Consider the following 22,509-nt stretch of genomic DNA (forward strand, 5'->3'; position numbering starts at 1 on the left):
ATTCACTCTGTAGACCAGGCTGGCCTTGAATTCAGAGATCTGCTTGCCTCTGCTTCCTAAGTGCTGGGAATAAGGTATGTACCATTACCACCTGGCTCATAGGGTAACTCTTAATAGTTTATTTTTCTTTTAACTTTTTAGTGACAGAGTAGTCCATTATGTGAATATAATGACTTGTCCTTTCATCTGTAGATGGCCTTTCTCTTGGGTTGAAGTAAAATAGCTTTTTACATGATATGGTAATTTTACCTTGAAGTCCTTTGTGTGTGTTGGGGGAGAGGATGTATGTGCATGCATGTGATCAGAGGACAACTTTGTGGAGTTGATTCTCTCCATCCATACCTTTACATGGGTTCTGGGAATTAAACTCCATGTATCAGGCTTGTATAGCAAACACCTTTACACGCTAAACCATCTTAGTGGCTCTGTTTTTTTTGTTTTTTTGAGATTGGTTTTCACTCTGTAGCCTATGCTGGTCTCAAACTCACAGTTCTCCTACCTCGGGGTTCTGAGTGCTGGAATTTCAAATGTGTGCCACCCAGTTTTGTTTTGTTTTTAATTTTTGAAAGACACTGCAAGCTGTTTGTGGGAGTGATTTTTTTTTTTATCATCGTACATTTACTCCCTCTAGCAGCGGAGGCCAAGCTCTAAGTTTCTTCACAACTTGGCCAGCATTTAGTATGGTCATTCTACAGTTTTAGGTATTTACAAAAATTATACTTTAGTGTAAGGTGTCTCCCTACACTTTAGAGGCAGGGTTTCTGGTCTGGAGAGATAGCTCAGCAATTAAGAGTACTTGCTGTTCTAGAGAGGACCCAGGTTTGGTACTCAACACCCACACAGTGGCTCACAACCACTTGTATCTCCAGTTCCAGGGGATGAGATGCTGTCTTTTGGTCTCTGAGTGTACCAGGCACACACACACACACACACACACACACACACACACACACACACACACACACATACAAGCAAATACCTACACACATTGAAAGGGACACATACTCTGTATGTTGCCCAAGCAGTTCTCCCTTGTACAACTGTGTCCCATGTCTGTGGACAGTGTATTCCTGTAAGTCACTTGAACCTTGGTTACGGATGCAGTTATCTTGGTTGTCTTGTTGCTACTTTGTAAGCAGGTACAGAGCTGTGTCTGCCTAGGGCTTAATTCCTCTTTCTGTGTTTTCTGCCCAGTGCGCTGTGCATGGAGTCTATTTCCAGTATTCAGTCGGTTAAGAAATGTTTGTCACAGCCCGGTGTGAGTTCAGGCATAGTTCCTTCCTCAGTCTCTCCGACGGTTGCTGACCTGGCTTCTGTTATTTTCTGCACACGTGTGCTCCTGGAGGACGTTCTGCAGGCCTCTAGGGTCCCTCCTCTCTGGAGCTCTGTTTCTGAGTTGTTTTCTTGTTAGGGGGCATTCTGCCTGCCAGGTCCTGCCTTTCTGTCCCTCCCTGTCATATTTAAACTTTTTACTTTATATTTGTGGGTGTTTTGCCTGCATCTAAGCTTGCGAAACATATGCGTTCCATGCCTGTGGAGACCAGAGGAGGGTGTAGGAGTTACAGATGGTTGTGGGTTGTATGTGGTTGCTGGGAATGCAACATAGGTCCTCTGGAAGAGCAGCCAGTGGTCTTAACCTCTGAGCCATCTCTCCGACCCCCCAACCCGTTCTGTAAGACATTGAGTAAGGTGAGTATCAGGTTTACCTCACTCGTTTCCTGTGTCCCAGGGATCTCCCCCCATTCTTGATCATCGAATGTTCAGTGGCCCAGTGTTGGAAGAAGTAATGCTTTATGTTTTGTGTTCATTAATTAGTTAATTATTTTGTTTCTGGTAGATAGATCTGGCCTTTGTTACTTCCATTTGTCTAGAGGCAGAAGCAGTTGCATTTTAGACTTAAATTGCTGTATGAAATGCAGTAGATGGGAAAAGTGTGTAACTCGCTGAATTTTCATAGGTGTTTGTGTTATATTACAGCCGTCCATAGCAAGCTGGAGACTCCCTCCTCTTCCTTCCTTTCTTTTTTTTTTTTAAGACAGACCCTCTCTATGTAGTCTTGGCTGTCCTGGAACTCATTGAGTAGGCCAGCTAGCTTCAAACTCATGGCAATCTTCCAGCCTCAGCCTCCCAGAATGCTGGTGTGTCCCGTGCTCTGCAGGCTCTTAAACCTTTGTCCTTAAGGTAGCGCAGAACAGGCCAGACCATGCTGCTGCATCTGGGTCATGTGAAGCCTAAGGTAGCTAACTGGCTGCCCTCAGTTTTCACAGGACTTTAGAGTGTGTAAATGAGGTGACTGAGGTGTGGATTTTGTTAGCCCAGATAGGACCCAGGCCATCCTACCTGGAGCTTGTGTTCTCCACTCAGGGAGGGCAAGGGCCAGCTTCCTGACCCCCTTTTCCTTCTAGGTGGTGGTCCACACAGGGATCCAGGGAAACCTCTGCTGCACTTCAAGCTATGCTAGTATCTTCCACCTTGCTTCAGGAGCTCCTCTATGTACATTCTACCACTTGCTGTTCCAAAAAGTGTGTCCAAGCTCTTTCCTGGAACCCAGAGTGATAGCCACAGGCAGGCAAACTTTCCTGTCTGTATTTTTACTTTGAGGTCAGGTAGAAGGGAGGACATGGCTTCCATGGAAAAACATGGTGTGGTTGATGCTTAGATTTATAACCACTCAAGTTCAATTTTTATCTGAATGGGGGCTGGCAATTCTGAGGAGCTTTTTATCAAAACAGGAACTTGTTTTATTTTTTAAATCTAAGTTGTGATGTTTTTGGAGAATTTCACACACTAATATATTATTTATATCATTTTCACCCTACCTCTCACTTTCCCAGCTCCTTCTTAAATTCATGACCATTTTAACAATTATTATTGTTTTACACACACACACACACACACACACACACACACACACACACACACACCCTACTGAGTCCTGTTATGAGAGGTTCTTTGTCCAGGCTGGTCTTGCCGCCCTTCAGCCCCAGATAAACACACAGATGCTATATCAGTTATAAAACTGTTGGCTGGGCGTAGCCTTCTTATTGGCTAGCTCTGTCTTTATTATTATTATTATTATTATTATTATTATTATTTTATTATTTTTGGTTTTTCGAGACAGGGTTTCTCTGTGTAGCTTTGGAGTCTATCCTGGCACTTGCTCTGGAGACCATGCTGGCCTCGAAGGCGTGCGCCACCAATGCCCTGCCCTCTGTCTTAATTATTAGCCCATTTCTATTAGTGTATGTATTTCCACATGGTCTTGGCTTACTGGAGAATGCCTTGAATATCCTCTCTCTCTTCCTGGGCTCTACATGATGTCTCCTGTCTACCTATACTTCCCAGAATTCTCCTCCTCTGGGAGCCCCACCTAATCTTCCTGCCTGGCCTTTAGCCAAACAGTGTTTTATTCATTAACCAATAAAAGAAAGATATATAAGAAGGACAACCCCCATCAGAATCCAATTTGTGTTGCTCATATGTACATATGTTTAGGGCTAGCTTCTTAGGATTGAAAGCTTCACAGCTGAGTATGGCTATTGACTGCTTTTCTCCTTTGGCAGTTTGTATAGTGTCTGCCAATTCTTTGGGAGCTAGCCCCCAGGGAGGAGGCTTCAAGGTCACAGCTGCTAGATTCTGCCAAGTCATGTGACCAGAGTGTGTGGCGTCTTCAGCCATAGAGTCTTACCTTCAAGATCTGGGAGGCAGCCAAGAGCAATAGCAATAGCCTATATTGTTTTAATTTTTTTTTTGGGGGGGGGGTCTCTTGAACCACCCTGACTAACAAAGTGAGGTGTCCCTTTTCTGTCGCTGGGATTTTTGTTTCTCTATGGCTCCTGGGGGAGTATTGTCACCCTTTAATAATAAATCTCTCTCTCTCTCCCTCTCTCTCTCTCTCTCTCTCTCTCTCTCTATGTATGTGTGTGTGTTTATACACATGATGTAGATATCATTAAGCTTATGAAAAAATAGGTTTTTTCAAACATTCTAGTGTTATTTATTCCTCCTCCGCCCTCTTTCTGTGCAACCTTTCTCTCTCCCTTATTTAAATATCTCCCTTCCATTTTAAGTTCTTCTTTTTAAACATTTATTTATTTGTATGTATGTGCCCTGGTTCATGTGTGACCATCAGGAGAACTTTATGGAGCTGGGTCCACATGTGGGTACTGGAAATTGTTGTCCTGACTATCCTGGAATTGACTATGGCTGGTCTTGAACTCACAGAAATCTTTCGTGCCTCTGCATGTCGAGTGGTGGGATTATAGGCATGTGGAACTACACCCTGGTGGTTTGAATAGGTATGGCCCTCTTAGACCTGTGTGTCTGGGTGCTTGGCTCATAAGGAGTGACACTGATAGGAGGTGTGACCTTACTGGAGTATGTATGGCCTGTTTATAGGAAGTGTGTCACTGTCGGGTGGGGACATTCTTGGAGGTCTTATATATGCTTAAGCTATGCCCAGTGTGTAGATAGTTCTCTGCTTGCTGCCTATTAATCAAGATATAGAACTCTCAGCTCTTTCTCTAATACCATGTCTACCTGCATGCTGCCATGCCAATAGTGTACTAAACCTCTGAAACCATAAGCCAGCCCAAACTAAATGTTTTCCTTTATAGGAATTGCCATGGTTGTGGTGTCTCTTCACAACAACAGAACTCCTAACTCAGACACCCACATAGATCTTTTTCTTGGTTTTGTTCTGGGAAGAAATGTTCATTTGTGCTCAGGGAAGACAGTGTTGGTAGTAAATCCAGGAGGAGAATGCTGTGGGAGGAAGCTCTGGGAGGATGGTGCTGGCAGGAGGATGCTCTGGGAGGAGGGTGGTACTGGGAAGATGGTACTGGAAAGAGGATGCTCTGGGAGGAGGGTGGTGCTGGGAGGATGCTCTGGGAGGAAGCTAAGATAGTAGTGGTTAGCTTTTGTCATCTTGACACAAGCCTACAGTTACCTGAGAGGAGGGAACTACAACTGAGAAAAGACCTTGATTAAATTGGTTGGTGTCCCTTTTTCTTGATTAATGATTGATGGGAGAGGGTTTGGCCCTCTGTGGGCAGTGCCATCCATGGGCAGGTGGTCCTGGGTGTTATAAGAAAGCAGGCCAATAAGCAGCACACCTCCATGGCCTCAGCTTCAGTTCCTGGCTCCAGGTTCCTTCCCTGCTTGAGTTCCTGTCCTGACTTCCCTTAGTCTGACCTGAGCCTCTCCGAGTTGCTTTCAGTCATGGTGTTCTATCACAGCAATTGAAATCCCAACTAAGACACTTCTAGTTTTTTTATTTTGTTTCTTAAGTTTCACAGCTTGTAGCAAGTGGAAAGTTGCATGGTGGCATGCTAAGGCTACAACATTCCAGATGGACTTTGATTTATTATAAGATTGGGTAGCCTTTGCCAGATGCAGAGTTCTTTGAATAAATGTAAAGCAGAAATAGCTTAAATTTTTGATGGGATCCTAACTCGATGGAGAACAACTGATGAGTCATTGTAACTCACTGTGTGAAAGGAACATTTTTGGAGAAAGTCTTCTTAGAGCTGGAAAGTGAAACATCTGTGCTCCAGCCAAGGGTTTTCTTTTCAAGGTTGACTTACTTCCTGTGCATTGCTCTCCCCTCAGTAGGGTCTGTGAGGTCAGAAAAAAACGTTCAAAATGACATTGAACTGGCATCCAGCTGCTTGCCAGTTCTCCCATGCACCTGCCACAGAGTTCTGCAGAGACTGGGTGGCATGTGAGTGCTTCAGTCTTCCTGCTAATGGGATGTGTGCTTTTGGTTTGTTTAAAAAATTGCTGGCAGAACATGGTGGCACACGCCTTTAATTCCAGCACTCGGGAGCCTGTGGGGTCATTCTTATTCAAACCATCACAATCACACTCCACCTATTTTCCTGAAGCTGATACTCATAGGCCAGGCAAACTTCAGGCATCTCTCTCTCTCTCTCTCTCTCTCTCTCTCTCTCTCTCTCTCTCTCTCTGTGTGTGTGTGTGTGTGTGTGTGTGTGTGTGTGTGTGTATGTCCTTCTCTTTTCTCTCTCTTATCCATTTAGCGCACATATTTTAATATGAAGTTCAATTTTTCTACTTGTTTTTCTTGTTTCTGCTTTTGCATATAGTGACTAAGATACCATTTCCTGATCTAACAGGTCATGGGGATGCCTGTTGTATTTTGATTCTTAGCTCTTACATTTAGCCCTTTGGTGTATCTTGAATTCATTTTGGTGCATTGTTTGAGGTGTGGAAGTCCACAGTCAGCTTATTCTCTTGCACATGGGTATCTAGTTGTCTCAGCACCATTTGCCAAAGGATGTATTGTCTATTTTCCCTCGGAGGACTGGTCCTGGTTGCCTGGGTTGTATGTTCAGGCGCTGCACTGTTAGCTGTCCTCTGTTCTCCCATCTGTCTGCATTTACGCTGGGTCCACAGTCCCTGTCGATGTAGGGTTGAAATGTACCTTAAGTTTGTTCTTACTCATTATTTTGGCTACTATACATTCTTAAATGCCCATGTGAATGATCAGATCTGTGTTAATTTTAATGAAAAAGGCAATTGGAATTGCATTAGGAGTGGCTCTCACATGTAGATCAACTTGGGAATTTACTGCCTTTTCAAGTAATGTTCAATCTTCCAACAGTGAACATGGGTTGTTTCTCAGTTGATTTGGTCTTTGGCAATGTTGTTTTAGGGTACAAGTTCAGCCATTTGTTAAATGTGTTTGGTTGTTTTTTTTTTTGTTGTTGTTGTTGTTTTGAGACAGGTTTTCTCTGTGTAACAGGTTATCCTGGAACTTCCTCTGTAGACCAGGCTGGCCTTGAACTCAACAGAGATCCACCTGCCTCTGCCTCCCAGCACTGAGATTAAAGGCATGTGCCACCACTGCTTAGCGTTAAATGTATTATTATCTTTGCTATTTCTTTGTGTTTTTTTTTGAGACAGTGTCTCTCTGTGTACCCCAGGTTAGTCTCGAACTCAGTATGTAGTGAACTGGCATGACCTTCTTCCTGTCTGTTGTGTTGGGAGTACAGTGTATGTTTCCATGAGTCTGTGGTGATTTTCTATAGTGGTTACGTTGTACTTAGCAGCTGTTAGAACTTTCCAGCCTGTACTTTGGGTTGTATAAGAAAATAAGATTTAAGAGCTGGCAGGATCTTTCAGTGGGGAAAACACTTGCCACACAAGCAGGTTGAGGATCTGAGCGTGATCCTCAGATCCTATAGTGGAAGGAGAAAACTTGCTCCCTAAAGTTGTCTTTGACCCCCCGAGTGTACACTGTGGCATACACTCCTTACTCTTACACACTTGCGCGCGCGTGCGCGCGCGCACACACACACACACACACACACACACACACACACACACACACACTATTTTTAATTAAAAATTGTTTTATGTGTATCGGTGTTTGGTTATGTATGCCTGGGCTTTGTGCCTATGGAGGCTGGAAGGCCTTGCTTTACATCTCTTGGAACTGACATTGCAGATGGTTGGGAAACACCTTGTGGGTGCTGACAATCAAACCTGGGTCTTCTGGAAGAGCAGACACTGCTCTTAACCACTGAACTATCTCCCTCAGCCCAGAGAGAGAGAGAGAGAGAGAGAGAGAGAGAGAGAGAGAGAGAGAGAGAGAGCCAGGAGTAGTGGTGTGCATTCCTTTGATACCAACACTTGGGAGGCAGAGGCAGGCAGATCTTTGTGAGTTGGAGGCCAGCCTGGTCTACAGAGTGAATTCTAGGACAGCCAGAGCTACATAGTGAGACCCTGTCTTAAAAAAATCAAACCAAAACTAAAACAAACAAAATTTTAGTGGGTGTATAGCTCAGTGGTAGAGTGCTTGCTCAGGAGCTCAGATCCTGTGTTTTGTCCTCATGACCACACACCCACCCACACACACAACCCCCCCCACACACACCCCAAAAATAAAAACAACCCAAAAACCAAAAAGCATTTGGTAAACTGAGGGAGGAGGAATATCTTAAGTTAAGGTCAGCCTGGACTATATAGTGAATTCCAAACCAGCTTCTGCTAGAAACATACATACATACAAATATATACACATACACACAAACATTTACACAATACATACATACAAACATACAACACACACACACACACACACACACACACACACACTTGGGAGGCAGAGGCAGGCAGATCTTTGTGGGTTCAAGGCCAACCTGGTGTACATAGAGAGTTCCAGGCCAGCCAGGGCTACAAAGTAAGATCCTGTCTAAAAAACAAGAACAGAGCCAAAAAATACCCCAACCAAAACAATAAAAAAGGTGCTGTTGTTGCTATATGTATTGGTGCTTTTTGCTGTGCGGGCACCATTAGAATTCAGCTAGCCATATCTTTTAGAACAACAATTTATCAAATTACAGTTAGGGAAAGAGCCTAATTCTGTATGTGGTATTTGCCGTGCTAATAGTGCCAGTGCAGTCATAATTCTATCGATCCCCACTGGTGAGACGTTATTAGACCTGCTGAGTGTTCCTTTTGGTGCTGTGCTTCTCTTTGTGTGTGTCATCAGAAAGAACATCCAAGCCATCGTGATTTGCCTTGTTCTTTTTTTTTTTCCCCCAAGACAGGGTTTCTCTGTATTGCTTTGGAGGCTGTCCTGGAACTCCCGCTGTAGACCAGGCTGGCTTCGAACTCACAGGGATCCACCTGCCTCTACCTCCTGAGTGGTGGGATTAAAGGCGTGCGCCACCAGCGCAGGCGATTTGCGATTTGCCTTGTTCTTTGTTTGAGCATGGTGAGTGTTCTGATAAAGCTCAAGTGGGACCTTTCGTGGGGACCTTGGCGGATTCCATGGCAGGCGAAGGTGACCGGCGTGGGGGACAAACACATCAGGCAGACAGCTTAATGAGAAGTTTTATTAGAAAGGGGAGGGAAGGGAAGGAAAGAGAAAAGAGGTAAAGAGACTGAGAGAGGACAGAAGAGAAAAGGGAGACAGGAAAAGTCCTGTCTGCCCCAGAGGAACAGCAAGAAAGACAGCCAGAAAGATAAGTGGGCGGGGTCTTTCTTTTAAAGGGTCCCTTGCACCTGTGTCGTGCAGACTATGCAATCGTGGAACCCTGGGCTGACCAGGGCACTGCCTGAATGCACTTTGCCACGTGACAGGGACAGGCAAGCATCATGCCTGAATCCTTACAGTGAGACTTTTATTACACCGGTACTGTGTGTGTGTGGTGTATATTCCCGTGTCTACCTCGACACATATATGGAGGTCAGAGGACAATGTGGCGGCATCACTTTTCTCCTTCCATTATGTGGGGTCCCAGGGATTGGAACCCGTGGCATCAAAGCTTCGTGGCACATACCATGACCCCCCTGAGCCCACATAAAACCAATCTGTTTCCCAGGCATGTTTTCAATTTAGATCTTTAAAATCTGAAATTAGGGAGACGACAGGCCCTCTTGCAATTAAAAAAAAAAAAAAGAATTGTGGGGAATTGTGTTTGATAAAATGGCTTCTATGGTACTGGGCCCCGAAATAAGAATTGTGACAATTAGATATATTGTTGTCTGTCTGCGTGGCACCTCTGATTAAGGGTTAAGGGTTCGGTGTGAAGCCAGGTGTTCCAAGTCGTGCTTCCTGCCCTCTTCCTGTGTCCTGCAGCTCATTGAGTCACTGCACTCCCGATATCCCCCATAGCCACACAGTCGGCTCCAGGTGAGGCTGCAAGGGACCAGTGAGCCTCCAGAGGAGTTGTTTTTTAAGTTGTGTAGTTCAAAGTAATCAGAATTTTGTCTGTAAATGATATTGGTGTCCCTTTCTCTTTAAAGATATTAAATGTAATGTCAAAAAAAAAAAAAAAAAAAGATTATGTCCCAGGTGTGGTAGTAAACACCAAACATCAATACTCAGGAGAGGATGGTGAGTGGGCTGGCTGGTTTTTGTTGACTTGACACAGCAAGCTAGAGGCCTTTGGGAAGAGGGAATCTCAGTGGAGAAAACCTCCATAAGATTGGCCTGTGGTCAAGTCTGTCAGGCATTTTCTTAATGATGTGGGAGGGTACAACCCTTGTAGGGGGTGCTACCCCTAGGCAGATGGTCCTGAGTTGTATAAGAGAGCAGACTGAGCAAGCCAGTAAGCAGTTTCCTCTGCTTCACTGTCTCCAGCTTTTTCTGTGTAGCATGAGTTCTAACGATCTTAATAATAAAACCCGGAGTCAGATATTAGGGGGTGAAAGCGGAAAGATCAGAGAAGCAGAGCAGCCAGCCAATAGAGTTCTTTTTGGTTTTTCGAGACAGGGTTTTTCTGTGTAGCTTTGGAGCCTATCCTGGCACTCTCTCTGGAGACCAGGCTGGCCTTGAACTCACAGAGTGCTAGGATTAAAGGTGTGAGCCACCAACACCTGGGCCAATAGAGTTCTTACCTCTACAAAATCCTCAGACCAAAAAAGGGTTAGCTCCTATCTCTGCCTGCCTTAAATTCCTCTCTCAGCCCAACTATGTCACTTCCTGTTTCCTCCTCCCTAGTGCTGGGATTAAAGGTGTGTGCCACCACTGCCTGGCCTCTCTGGCTAACTAGTGGCCAGCTGTACACTCTGATCTCCCTGCAAGCTTTATTGGTTACAGAACAAACAATTTCTGCCCTGTCTTGAGTTCCTGCCCTGTCTTGCCTAATGACGCATCATTCCATGGAAGTGTGGGTGAAATAGGCTCCTTCTTTCCCCAAGTTGCTGTTGGTTTGTGTGCTGTCACAGCAGTAGTAAAGTATAAGTGAGTGAGTTTGAGGCCAGCTTCTGTTACCTGGCTAGGGAGCCTCACTAATCGACAAGACACACCATATGAAACCTTGTTGTTTCATTTTTGCTCATGGCCTCTGGCCCTGCTTCTCTCAGCCACGGCTGGGAGTCATTTCTCAGTCCCTATCCTGCTTGTTGAGTAGCTCCTAATAAATGCTGGTTGCGTAGACGAAAAGACCTCTTTGCTCCCAGACTGGAGAATCGATTACAATTCTAGGCGGGTATCATTTGCTTTCTTCTTGGGTGGCACTGTACCACTATCTTAACACAAGGCTCACCAGGAACAAGTAGTCTTGACCAGTTTCTTACATTGTCACTTTTAAACGAATGAAGTGTGTGGAGGGTGCTGGAAGGCAAGGGTTTCCAATAACCCTTCCTTCCTATGCCTGCTGCGGAGAGAAAAGAACAAAAAGATGGTTAGAAAGATGGCCATTTTCTTCTGTTTCTTTCTGGGGCATTTCTTTTTTCCTTGTGTAATGTTGGTCTTCATGGTTTTCACATCATTGTTTTTGCTTTGGAAACAGGGCCTAGAGTCTATAAAGCCCAGGTAGACCTTGAGCTCCAGCCTCCTGCCTCAGTCTCTGGTATTACACGTATGTTTTCCCCCTCCAAAAATGATTTGGCTTATAGTATTCATACAAGAAAAAAAAAGGTTGAAGTGTGAGAAATGTGATTCCTGTGTACACAGAGCAGGGTATGGGACCCTCCGATGCTGGGCCCAGGCCATTGGCTTTGTTTTTTGAGACAGTTCTCTTATATCCCATGCTGGCTGTGGACTATAGTCCATGATGACCTTTCTGACCTCCTGCCTTCATTTTCTGAGTGCTGGGGTTCAGTGTACACCTTCACTGGGGGCCTGTGCCATCCTGGTGCTCAACCTCAGGGCTTCCTATATGCTCAGCACTCCCAGCGCCATGGCTGGGCTAGTGTTTTGTTTGTCTGTTTTTCAGTTATTTATTTCCTTCTTCAGGTCCTAATTTCTAAGGATATTTCCTCAATTCTAATCTTTCAGTTGGTTTATTATTTGTGTTGTTCAATTGGAAGTTCTGCTGCCTAGTCCCCATCCCTACTGCCCCTCTAGTCTCTGCCTCTCTCATTTGTTTTTTAGTTTTTTGAGACAGGGTTTTTCTGTGTAACCTTGGATGACTTGGAACTCACTCTGTAGACCAGGCTGGGCTGGAACTCACAGAGATCCACCTGCCGCTGCTTCCCCAGTGCTGGGATCAAAGGCGTGCGCCACCACACCCAACTCTATTTATATTTTATTTTAATTAAGGAATTTTGAGATCGGCTCTTACTTTGTAGCCCTGGCTAGCTTAGAACTCCTCATCCTCCTGCCTCAGCCTCTTGAGTATTGGGCTTCAGGCATATGCTACCGACACTCATGTCTTAGCTGCCATTTTAACAGTCATTTTCTTTTAATGTTACTTATTATTTTAGAGGAATTTACTTGTGTGTATCTGTGTGAGTGCCCACACATGTGTTCTCAGGTATGTTTTCATAAAGGCCAGAAGAGGGTATTGGGTGTCCTCTTCCATTATTTGCATTTAACCTTTTAACAGAGGTGTTTATCTTCTTCCTTGGCAGCCCAGAGAACTTAATTTTAGGGCTGGGGTTGCAATGAAAAGTTTAATGTGAAGTTCAAAAGTGATTAGCATGAAGAAATTATCAGATGATGAAATACTAATTTGACCTGTGCATTCATTCTGTTTTAATATCCCAAAAGGCGACACAAGTTGTAATGATGGTTTCTTTCGGTTTTGTTTGTGTAGAAGAGACGGAGGAAGAAACGGAGATGACGGTTGAGGCTGACTTGACTGAGAAGCAGAAGCATCAGTTGAAACATAGGGAGCTCTTTCTATCCCGCCAGTATGAATCCCTTCCTGCAACACATATCAGGTGAGACCTTTAGAAGTTGCCCTAAAATGTGCCTGGACACACTCTGACCAAAGCCTGGACCAAAGCCTTCTTGGAAGCCCTTCTAGAACTCTCTTCAAGATCTTGCTCAGTGTGGCCTCCTGCAAACTTCATCCTAGGATCTGATCTCGGAATTTATCGTGTGCATTAGCATACAGAAGTCCTGAGCAGGCACCACAGTGATGAGGTATCTTTCTGTTGCCTCATCACTCAGAGTGTATTTGAGTCTCTGTTAGCATCACACACAGCAACATCTAGCAGATACTCTTTGGGAAATGCTTCTTCAGATCCCTGCAAATGATACAGTGGCTAGAAACACAAGAACACAGGGTTTAGTTTGCAAACACGTGACTCTAGCCATTGGAGGATATAAGACTTTTTATTTTCATGGGAGTATCTCTGGGGTGAAAACCTTGCTCTTTATTTCCTTATGACTGGCACCAGCCCCGTGCATTTGCTTAGTTTAAAACTCTCACAGATGTGTTTTCGTACATCTTTAAGACAATGGAAGCCTTGAACATGCTAGTCAAGTAAGTGATCTGCCACTGAGCTGGGCTCAGGATCTTGGCTCTGTGCATTGGTAGGATCCAGTCCTTACTTTATAATCCAGAGGACTGTGCTGGGGTGGTGGTCTTTTTTGATTTGCTGGTAGGAATTAAAGATAGATGCAGAGCTGGATGTGGTAGCAAATGATTCCAGAAAAGTTTAGCACCTGCTGTTGTTTTCCTTAGGGGTTGATATATTTTGTGTGACTTAAGTCCTCTTCTAGGAAATATGATCAGGCCAGGTAATGTGAAAGTCTTTTCACCTGTCAGGCTATTTCCAGAAAGAAAACTAGGTATGTAAGGAAATAATTGTGCCCAAAGACTAAAACATGAAAACATACTGTGAGCTTTTTTTTTTCAGTTTTTATTAGTATATATTAATTCTACACAATAATGGTTTCCATTATGATATTGTCATACATTATTTTTTTTACCTGTGCATGTTTTTTTGAGGTCCCCTATACCCCAGGCTGGTCTTTAAATTATCAGGTAGCTGAGGCTGGCCTTCACCTCCTGATCCTCCTGCCTCTACCCTCCAGGTAGTGGGGATTATTGGCATGCATCACCATGCCCAGATGGGATTGTCTTAAAGATGTACATAACTAATAAATACTAAAACGCCATAGGCACTAATTATTTAACTGGAAGAAGCTAGAATATAAAGATTCATTTTGAGCTCAAGAAGTTGTGGGGCCAGTCATAGATTCTTGTTAAAACACGGATCTGACAAATGGTTTAAAGAATGTATCCAAAACACACAAGTGTATTTTTAATTTACCCTTCTGATAGCTTGGAATCTGTTTACAAGTAATGCTGGTTTTCTTTAACAGATTGCTTGGAATGGAAAAATGGTGTTTTTCATCTTCCATAAGGCCTGAGAGAGTGTATTGGAATATAATTATCAAGACATTTATGCAAGGGCTTTACCTAGTGACGATGCTTTGAATTATGTTGAAGAGACATTTATGCCTTTTTCTGTGTTTTCCGGGTTGAGAGGGAGGGGTGCAAAGCCGTGCTTTCTCCTCTATGTCTCCCCTTTGCAAATGGCTGAAGGCAGTTTGGGGCAGTCTCTAGCAAGGCACAGAGCCTAGCTAAGCAGCCCACATGCTGATGTAGAACAAGTGCTCGGGAGAGTGGTCTTGACATTTTGCTGGTGTTGAAGTCCTGCCCTATCTGCATCTGTTTAAAAGGAGAAAATTGCGGAAGCCCCATTGTTCTTTGGCAGCTATAGGGGTAATTTGGTGAATGCTGACTTTTTATTCTCAGGGACACAATCAAGTGCCCAGAATTTCCTTCCTGCTGAAGTGAACGTGGGGAAAGCCTGACTGCAGTATGCTCGAGCCCTCTGGAGTAGGTGAACATTAATGCTCATTTGCTGTAAGCCTCCCTGTGTGGCTCAGGAGCAATGCTTTGTTCCCTCTGACTCCACCGGGAATGAGAGACAGTGATACCAGGGCTTGTTCTAAGCAGTCTGAGCAGAGTGGGATGGGGCGTGAGCAGTACACATCCGTCTGGTGCGTTTTCAGGGCTGCAGGAGCAGGACAAGGACAGCACCCTTCACTCATACACTGTGGCTTGGGTCCTTTAATAATAGATTTTAAGATGCATGTATTATAAAGCACAAAGATTTATAGTTATGCCAACAGTTATTGTTTATTTTCCGACATTAAGTTGTATTATGTGTATGTCTAAAGGTCTTCGTGCATGCAGCAAATGCTGCGTGTTCTTTATACAAACACCCTGCAATTGATGAGCAGTCCTTCATTCATCTGTAGCAGACAGAGAGTTTACTAAGTTTGAGGAGGGCAGCACGGTTACAGTTGGAGGAGGCTGATATGAACTTGCCTCATTTCTAAATGTAGCAATCTCTGTGCTGTGCTAACGGGCTCCTGTGATGAGTGTTACAAATGACCTGGGCTTCTGTGGTTCATGTTCTAACAGCTATTGAGCCTTTTATGGTAGGGCTGCTTTTCATGTATTTGATCCTCACAGCGACTCTGTAGGTAGATCCGTTATTATCTCTGTTTACAGATGAGGGGGCCAAAGCACAGAACAATTAGGTACTTGCCTAGGTCTCCCACTTCATAAATTGCACGTTTAGATATTGCCTGACTCCGAGCTGCAGACTCTCAGCGCGAATGACTCATACACAGCAAGTGCTAGAGAAAAACACACAATCTCTGAAGCCACTTGTTGAGAAGGTAGGCTTTTTTTTTTTTTTTTTATGTCAACTTCACATAATTCTTACTTAGATTCAAGTCAATTGGGTAGATCTAAATTTAAAGCCATTTAAGCATATAAGTTGTGTTATTATTCCAAAAGATGGTACAACGCTAGCTGCATGTGGAAACCAGGAAGTAAGCCTCTCAACCTGGTTTTTATGGATGTGTCCTTTCTGTGTCTGGCCTGGGCTTCTCCACATCTCAGATGCACTGAACCTGGCTTTTTAACAGTTCTCATTACAGCACTGGGACATGTAATGATTCTGTCTCTTCCCAGCCTGTGGCACAGCTAATCATAATTAGAAAGAGATAATTCTTTCGTTCTAGCCTGCCCTGAGATCGGGACCACAGCCCTTGAAATTAGGCTTCAGTGTCCTAAAAAACTTGTCTTAGATACATGGTAGTTGTTGGTCCCAGTCTGTCCTCTAGTAACAGGTTTTGGACCTGGATATTTGCTCTCCCTGTGTCTTTTGTTGCAAAGCATGAACAGTGATGGAGATACCTTGCTGGTGGACCTTTGCCCTAGTTTAGGGGCCCTGTCTTCCTCCTCGTTTAACTCTGGCTGTGCTGGCCATCATACTCATCATCATTATTGGTGTCGTCACTCATCTCCTCCACCTTCCCAGTCCTGGGATTGGATCCAGGGTCCAGTTCTGTTTTTATTATTTAAAAAAATAGCTACTAAGTTTTGTTTGCTTCAAGATGGTTTTACTCCATAAGAGGTCTCACCTGGAACTCCTGTCAGGCCTCGTGATCTCAGCTTCCTTAGTGCTGGGATTACTGCCATGACCGCCATCTGCTTGCCCAGCTGAGGGTCTTTATTATTATATTGGAATTATTATTATTATTTTAGATTTTATTTATTTATTATGTATACAACATTCTGCTTCCATGTATATCTGCACACCAGAAGAGGGTACCAGATCTCATAACGGATGGTTGTGAGCCACCATGTAGTTGCTGGGAATTGAACTCAGGACCTCGGGACCTGTGTTCTTAACCTCTGAGCCATCTCTCCAGCCCCTGGAATTATTTTTACATATATTTATTTATTGTGAGTCTGGGTCTGTGAGCATGTGCATGCCACAGTGTGTGTATGGTCGTGACTTGTGGGAGTCAGTCACTCATTTCTCCATATGGGTCCTAGAGATGGTCAAACTCAGGTTGTCCCGCTTAGCTGGTGGCAAATGCCTTTCTTTACCTGCTGAGCCATACGGCTTTCTTAAAGGGGTCCGTGAAACTGCTTCAAACCTAAATTTGGTGACAGAAGTATGACAAGTTTTGAAGACCCAGGTGTACAGTCTCTGAGCTTCAGGTATAGCCTGGGGCTCCTTTGGTCACTTGTCAGGTTAGTAATAGAATCCAGACATCGCCGTCCCTGCCACTGTCTCCATGCAGAAAAATGGCTATAGCCACCATCTGTACAAAACGTCTTTGTCTAAGGATGCCATGTGGCAACTCCAAATGAGGAGTTGTCTGTCTTAATTCAGTTTTGAGCGTCTCTTGAGCAGCTGTTAAAATCTTGCACCTTATGTGAAATTTGCCTAAATAGTTCTGTTCAGACCACGCCTTAGACTGCAAGATCTCCTTGGAGGTCAGCATCGAGGTGATGATCCACTGTTGAGGAAAACCTAAATTCATCTCGGTATCTCTTTCTCCCCAGTGTGGAGAACTATGTACGAGGACCACTCAGAATTGGAAACTTCCATAGAGGCTGCCTAATTTTTATTCTTTCTTTCTTTTTTTTTTTTTTGGTTTTTCAAGACCTGGTTTCTCTGTGTAATAGCCCTGGCTGTCTTGGAACTCACTCTATAGACCAGGCTGGCCTCGAACTTACAGAGATCTTCCTGCTTCTGCCTCCCAAGTGCTGAGATTAAGGGCATGTGCCACCACATCCCAGCCTTAATTTTTATTCTTAAAGGAAATAGAAGTCATCAGCAGATAATAATCTCTTTTCATTTACAGTTGACCTTACATAGAATTTGAGATTGAAAATGACAACTAGAATTGGATTTTATTTAAATCTCATTAGAATTAAAATTAAAGATGGGGTGTACGACAGACAGGCTGCTCAGGACTTTGGGGGAGAAATGACTTACTTGGAGTCAATATATGAAACTTCCACATTGACCACAAAGCGGAGGACTAGGTGGAGGGTGTTTCCTTTTATATAGACTGTTGTCAAACAGAACCACCTTGTGAGCATTTCACAGCAGCCATGATGGGAGAAATGAAAATGTGTCAGACCGACAGGAGGTCTTTGTGGGAGGGGTTGCTGTAGTTCTTTCGTGAGGGTGGGACACTGGTGCTCAAGGTGTGTTCAGCTTTTTCCTTTCATACAGCCTTGCTGTAGCTCAGGCTGCCTTAGAATTCCTGTAAACCCCAGACTGGTCTCAAATGCGTGCAGTTAAGTGGGGAGGCAAACTGAGGCAGATGGGGTCTCTGACTCAGCAGGAGGCCCAGCTGCTTGGGTGTAATGAGTTGCTCCACCATGGCTCATGCCTCCCGAGTGTTGGGATTTAGAACATCAAGCCTGGCTTTCATATGTAATTATACATCATGATATCATAAATTATGTATCGTATCTAACATATATTTTGTATGTACACGTGTGCATGTCAGCCATGGACATTGTTCTTCAGGAGCTGCCTTTTTAAAAATATGTATTTATTTATGTTTACTATTTTGTGTGAGGGTGGGTGTTGTGTGTGGTGAGTGTGGGGGTGATGGCGGAGGATTCAATCCTCCTTCTCTCAGCTGGAGTTAGAGGCAGTTGTGATGCACCATGGCTGCTGGGAATAGAGCTCAGGTTTTCGTAGCCAGTGAGCTCTCTACAGTCCTATACCTTGTTTTCTGAGACAGGAACTCTCACTGGGACCTCAGGCTTACCGAGGCGGCTAGGCCACCTGCCAGTGAGGCCTAAAGATCTGCCAGCCTCCACTTTCCAACCACTGGGAAGTGTTTGCTACTGTGCCATCCTTCTACCACACTTTTTCCTCTTTGTTTTTGTGTTTTTGAAACAGGGTTTCTCTGTGTAGCCTTGACTGTCCTGGAACTCGATCTATAGACCAGGCCGGCATCGAACTCAGAGATCCCTCTGCCTCTGCCTCCCAAGCACAGGGGCTAAAGGCGTACATAGCCACACCATGCTCTCCTTTTGTTCTGTAATGAACAGGAAATACACATAAAATTCACTTATGCTTATGGCGGTGTGATGTTGTCTTGAGAGAAATACAGGATTGTTTGAATTCTGAGCTAAACTGGCTGTATCGTGGAACACCATTTTTATGTGACGTTACCATTGGAAGACAAAACCTAACTCTTGTAGATGTATTTGGCTGACTTGAAAATGAAGTGTACCTGTTACATGAATGTCTAGTTGTCAGTCATTTGCAAGTGTGCTTATCAAACCATCACATAAAATAATGTATACTTTCTGTATATCTGTTATATCTCAGTGAGGGGGAAATGTTTATCTCGTAAGTTAGAAATTGGATATATTTGCACAAATATCAAGCAATATTACTTTTTCTTTGGGGGACTGTTGTCTATGGCTGGCATTTAGCCCTGGCTGGTGTAGTACTCACTTTGCAGCCTAGGCTGGCCTCAGACTCAAGTAATTCTCCTGCCTCAGTTTCCTGAGTGCTGCAATTACAGATGTGTGCCATCCCACCTTGCAAAGTAATACTTTACATTAATTTGAAAAATATACTGATATATTTTTCTCAGTTTTAGTCTTTAACATGGTAAGTTTGTGACAGCTGTAACTCACATGAATGGAAGGTCTTTGCAGTGTCAATAATTTTTAGGGCTGTAAATTTGACCTTAAATGTAAGGTCAAAAAGTTTGAGAGCCATTAATCAGTCTTGAAAAATGATGAAACCATAGACTTCATGTTGCTTATATTAGATATTAAGATAATTATAAAAATTATAATAATTAAGATAAGGGAGTTTGTGCTAGTCAGCTTTTGTAAGTTTGACACAAACTGGGTTAGCTGGGAAGAGGAAAATTCAATTTAGGAATTGGCTCTGTCAGATTGGCCTGTGGACATGTCACTGGGTCATTTTTGATTAATGATTGATGTGTGAGGGCCTATCCTACCATTCCTGGGCAGGTGGTCCTGGGTGGTGTAAGAAAGTGTAGCTGAGAAAGCCATTACTGAGGTTTCTGCCTCAGTTCTTACCTCTAGGTTCCTGCCTTGAGTTCCTAGCTTCTCTCTATGATGAACTAGATTGTAAGATAAATAAACCCTTTCCTCCCCAGCTTTCCTTTTGGTTGTGATGCTTGTCACAGCAACAGAAAACAAACAAAGACCAGTTCTTAGTAAGCAGACTGAAAAATAGATCAACAAAACAAAATAAAATAGCTAAGGCAGGGATGATGTCACCTATAATTCCAGCACTTGGGTAGTATTTTGGGGGTGGGCAAGGGTTTCAAGTTTGAGGTGGGCCTGAGTTATGCAGAAAGGCCTATTAAAAAAAAAATAAAGGAGCTGAAACAAACTCGAATAGACAGTACAGTTTGATTTCTGGTTTAAGTGGCATGGCCATTGGTGGTCATGGGGAAAAGAGAGAATTTCTCCTTTCTCGATTTCCATGATATTTTGGGGATTTTGCTGTTTCCCTGTAATGAGTACCTTTTGCAATGTTTCCCCTTACCTGGTATTTCCGTATTGGTGCTTAGATTTACAATGTGGCTGCAAGTGGGCTGGGGAGATATGTTTCTCAGGTCGGCACATTGTCTCTGGGGATATAGGCTGTGCCTCCTGATCCTTCTCAAGAAGTGCCACTCCCTGATGACTAAATAGATAAGTCTATGGGGGCCATCCTCATTCAAACCACCACATGTTATTGGGTTGTCTCCTGGGTGTGATGGACCTTTCACTGCAGCCTAGAGAACCATTAATGGACAGCAGTGTGAAGTGCTGGTGATCTGAAATCACACCGTTCCTTCTTTGTAAAGTGATTGGGAAAGCTCTATGAAGAAAACCTTCCTTTTGTTAAGTATTTGATTGTGTTGGCATTTCAACAAACTCAATTACTTTTGTGATTAGACAATTAAAATGAACACTGGCTTGTCTTGTTCAAAACCAGATGAAGTTTAGGTGAAAAAATAGTATTTTGCTCTAAAAATAATTTTAGCATGACGAAGTTACTTAGTGCTTAATTCTGCTCCTTCTTAGTCTTGTCAGTAGAATGGGATCTTTAGGGAAATACAATGAGAGAGAGAGGAGGTCATGTCATAGCTTATATAATGAAGTCCCTCTGGAATTTCCCTCCCCCTTCCTTGTAGCCTCCTGCATCTAAGCAGGCGTTCTAGTACAGGTTTAGCCTCAGTCCCTAGAATGCTTTAAATTTTTTTCAAATCTTTTCCAAATAATATATTTGATCATATTCTTTCCCAACTCCTCCCAGATCCTCCCCACCTTCCCATCCATTCAGTTTCATGTGCTCTCTCTTCCTCTCTCAGAAATAAACTGGAAAAACAAAACAAAAAACCCCAAATCAAAACAAACAAACTTAAAAAAAAATCAATGAAGCAAAAAAACCAAGATGTCCACCAAAAAAAAAAAAAAATCCAAAAATAAACAGCCAAACAAAACAACAAAAAGTCTTGCCAGGCAGTGGTGGCACACATCTTTAATCCCAGGATTTGGGAGACAGGCAGGCAGATCTCTGTGAGTTAGAGGCCAGTCTGGTCTACAGAGGTAGTTTCTGGACAGCCAGGGATATACAGAGAAACCCTGTCTCAAACAAACAAACAAAAACCCTGGAGTCTGTTTTATGCTAGCCAGCTACTCTGGGGCAAGGGGTCTGCTCTGGATTGTGGTTGATAAACCCAGCGACACTCTACTGGAGAAAAAGGATTACATATTTCCCCCTTTCCTAGCAGGCATCAATTGCAAAATAGTTCTTGGCTAAGGATGGAATCCTGTGTCTCCTTCCCTTTTCCTTGCTGGGATTTCATCTGGTTTGAACCTGTGCAGGTCTTGTGCGCGCTGTCACAGCCTCTGAGAGTTCACGTGCCTCTGTCCTGTGGTGTCTGGAAGATGCAGTTTCCTTGCAGTCTTCAACCACCCATGGCTTCCAGGCTTGGGCACAGCCAGTAAGGAAGGCTGACGAGCACACTGCCTGAAGTACTGATGGATTGTTCATCTGTATCTCGGTGCAGGCACAGTCTGTTCTGGCCTGATACCATCTGACCTGGAGAGGGGAGTCCTCCCATACTTGCTTTGGAACTTCCAGTTCCTCTTATGAAAGGGGAGGGGAGCCAAAACAAGGGCTTTCCTTCTCAGATTCCTCTTTGACAGTTTCTTTTCATATTTGTCACCAAGTCTATATTCTTCACATGCCATGGCCACAGTGAATTTCTCCAAACACTGCTTGCTGTTTCCTCTTATTTACTAAATCCATTGACATTAAGTCCAAACTTCGCCCTTCTTTTCTTGGCTTTTTAAATTCCTGAATTTACTTGCTCAGGCGGGTGTTAAGGTCTCTTCCTGGTGTTGTTGTTTGTTGTTTTTGTTGTTATAAGGTCTGTGTCACCCCAGCTAGCTTTGAACTCCCTAGGTAGCCAAGGATGACTTTGAACCTCCAGTCCCCCTGCTTCTGCCTCCCAAGTGATGGACGTCTAGGTAGGCACTGCCACTTGGCAGTTTCCGAAGTGCAGGAAACCAATCCCAGGGTTCCATGCATAGCAGGGCAAGGACCCTTTCTTTGGGCTGCATCTTCAGCTTCCCCAATCACCTTCTGTTAATTTTTGTTAGCATCTGTTAAAGTGTCACCACAGAAAATAAGTATTTGATTAGAAATGTGTGGAAGTATCTAGACTATTTCTCTTCTTTGTCCTCCCCCCACCCCTTTTTTGTAATCTGATAATCTACAAAATCACACTCTTTACTTGTATAAGCACTCTAAAATGTTTGGTCTCAAGATCCAGTTACTAAAACCATGACTTATTCACCCCCAACATGTAGAATGATGGCTCCCAATGAAGGATGGCCACCCACAGAACATTAAATTGCCTAGATAGTTTTGTTTGTCACAGCTGGGTAATGCTGTTTTCTAGGAGTAAAGGTTACA

At 43.7% G+C, this 22,509-nt stretch overlaps 1 protein-coding gene across 12 annotated transcripts in view; it reads left to right on the forward strand.

Moving 5' to 3' along the window:
• The window catches only part of Mta3 (metastasis associated 1 family member 3), a 139,644-nt gene that overhangs the window by 18,873 nt on the left and 98,262 nt on the right, over positions 1–22,509 (forward strand). For all 12 annotated transcript variants that reach the window (XR_003485776.2, XM_027417922.2, XM_027417917.2 and 9 more), the window contains exon 4: positions 12,513–12,639. Coding sequence is in view for 11 of the 12 variants with exons in the window: in XM_027417922.2 (XP_027273723.1) it covers positions 12,513–12,639 (127 nt within the window). In the remaining variant the exon portion in view is untranslated. The remainder of the gene's footprint in view (positions 1–12,512; positions 12,640–22,509) is intronic.

This window comes from Cricetulus griseus, chromosome 5 (genome assembly GCF_003668045.3).
Source record: "Cricetulus griseus strain 17A/GY chromosome 5, alternate assembly CriGri-PICRH-1.0, whole genome shotgun sequence".
NCBI lineage: Eukaryota > Metazoa > Chordata > Mammalia > Rodentia > Cricetidae > Cricetulus > Cricetulus griseus.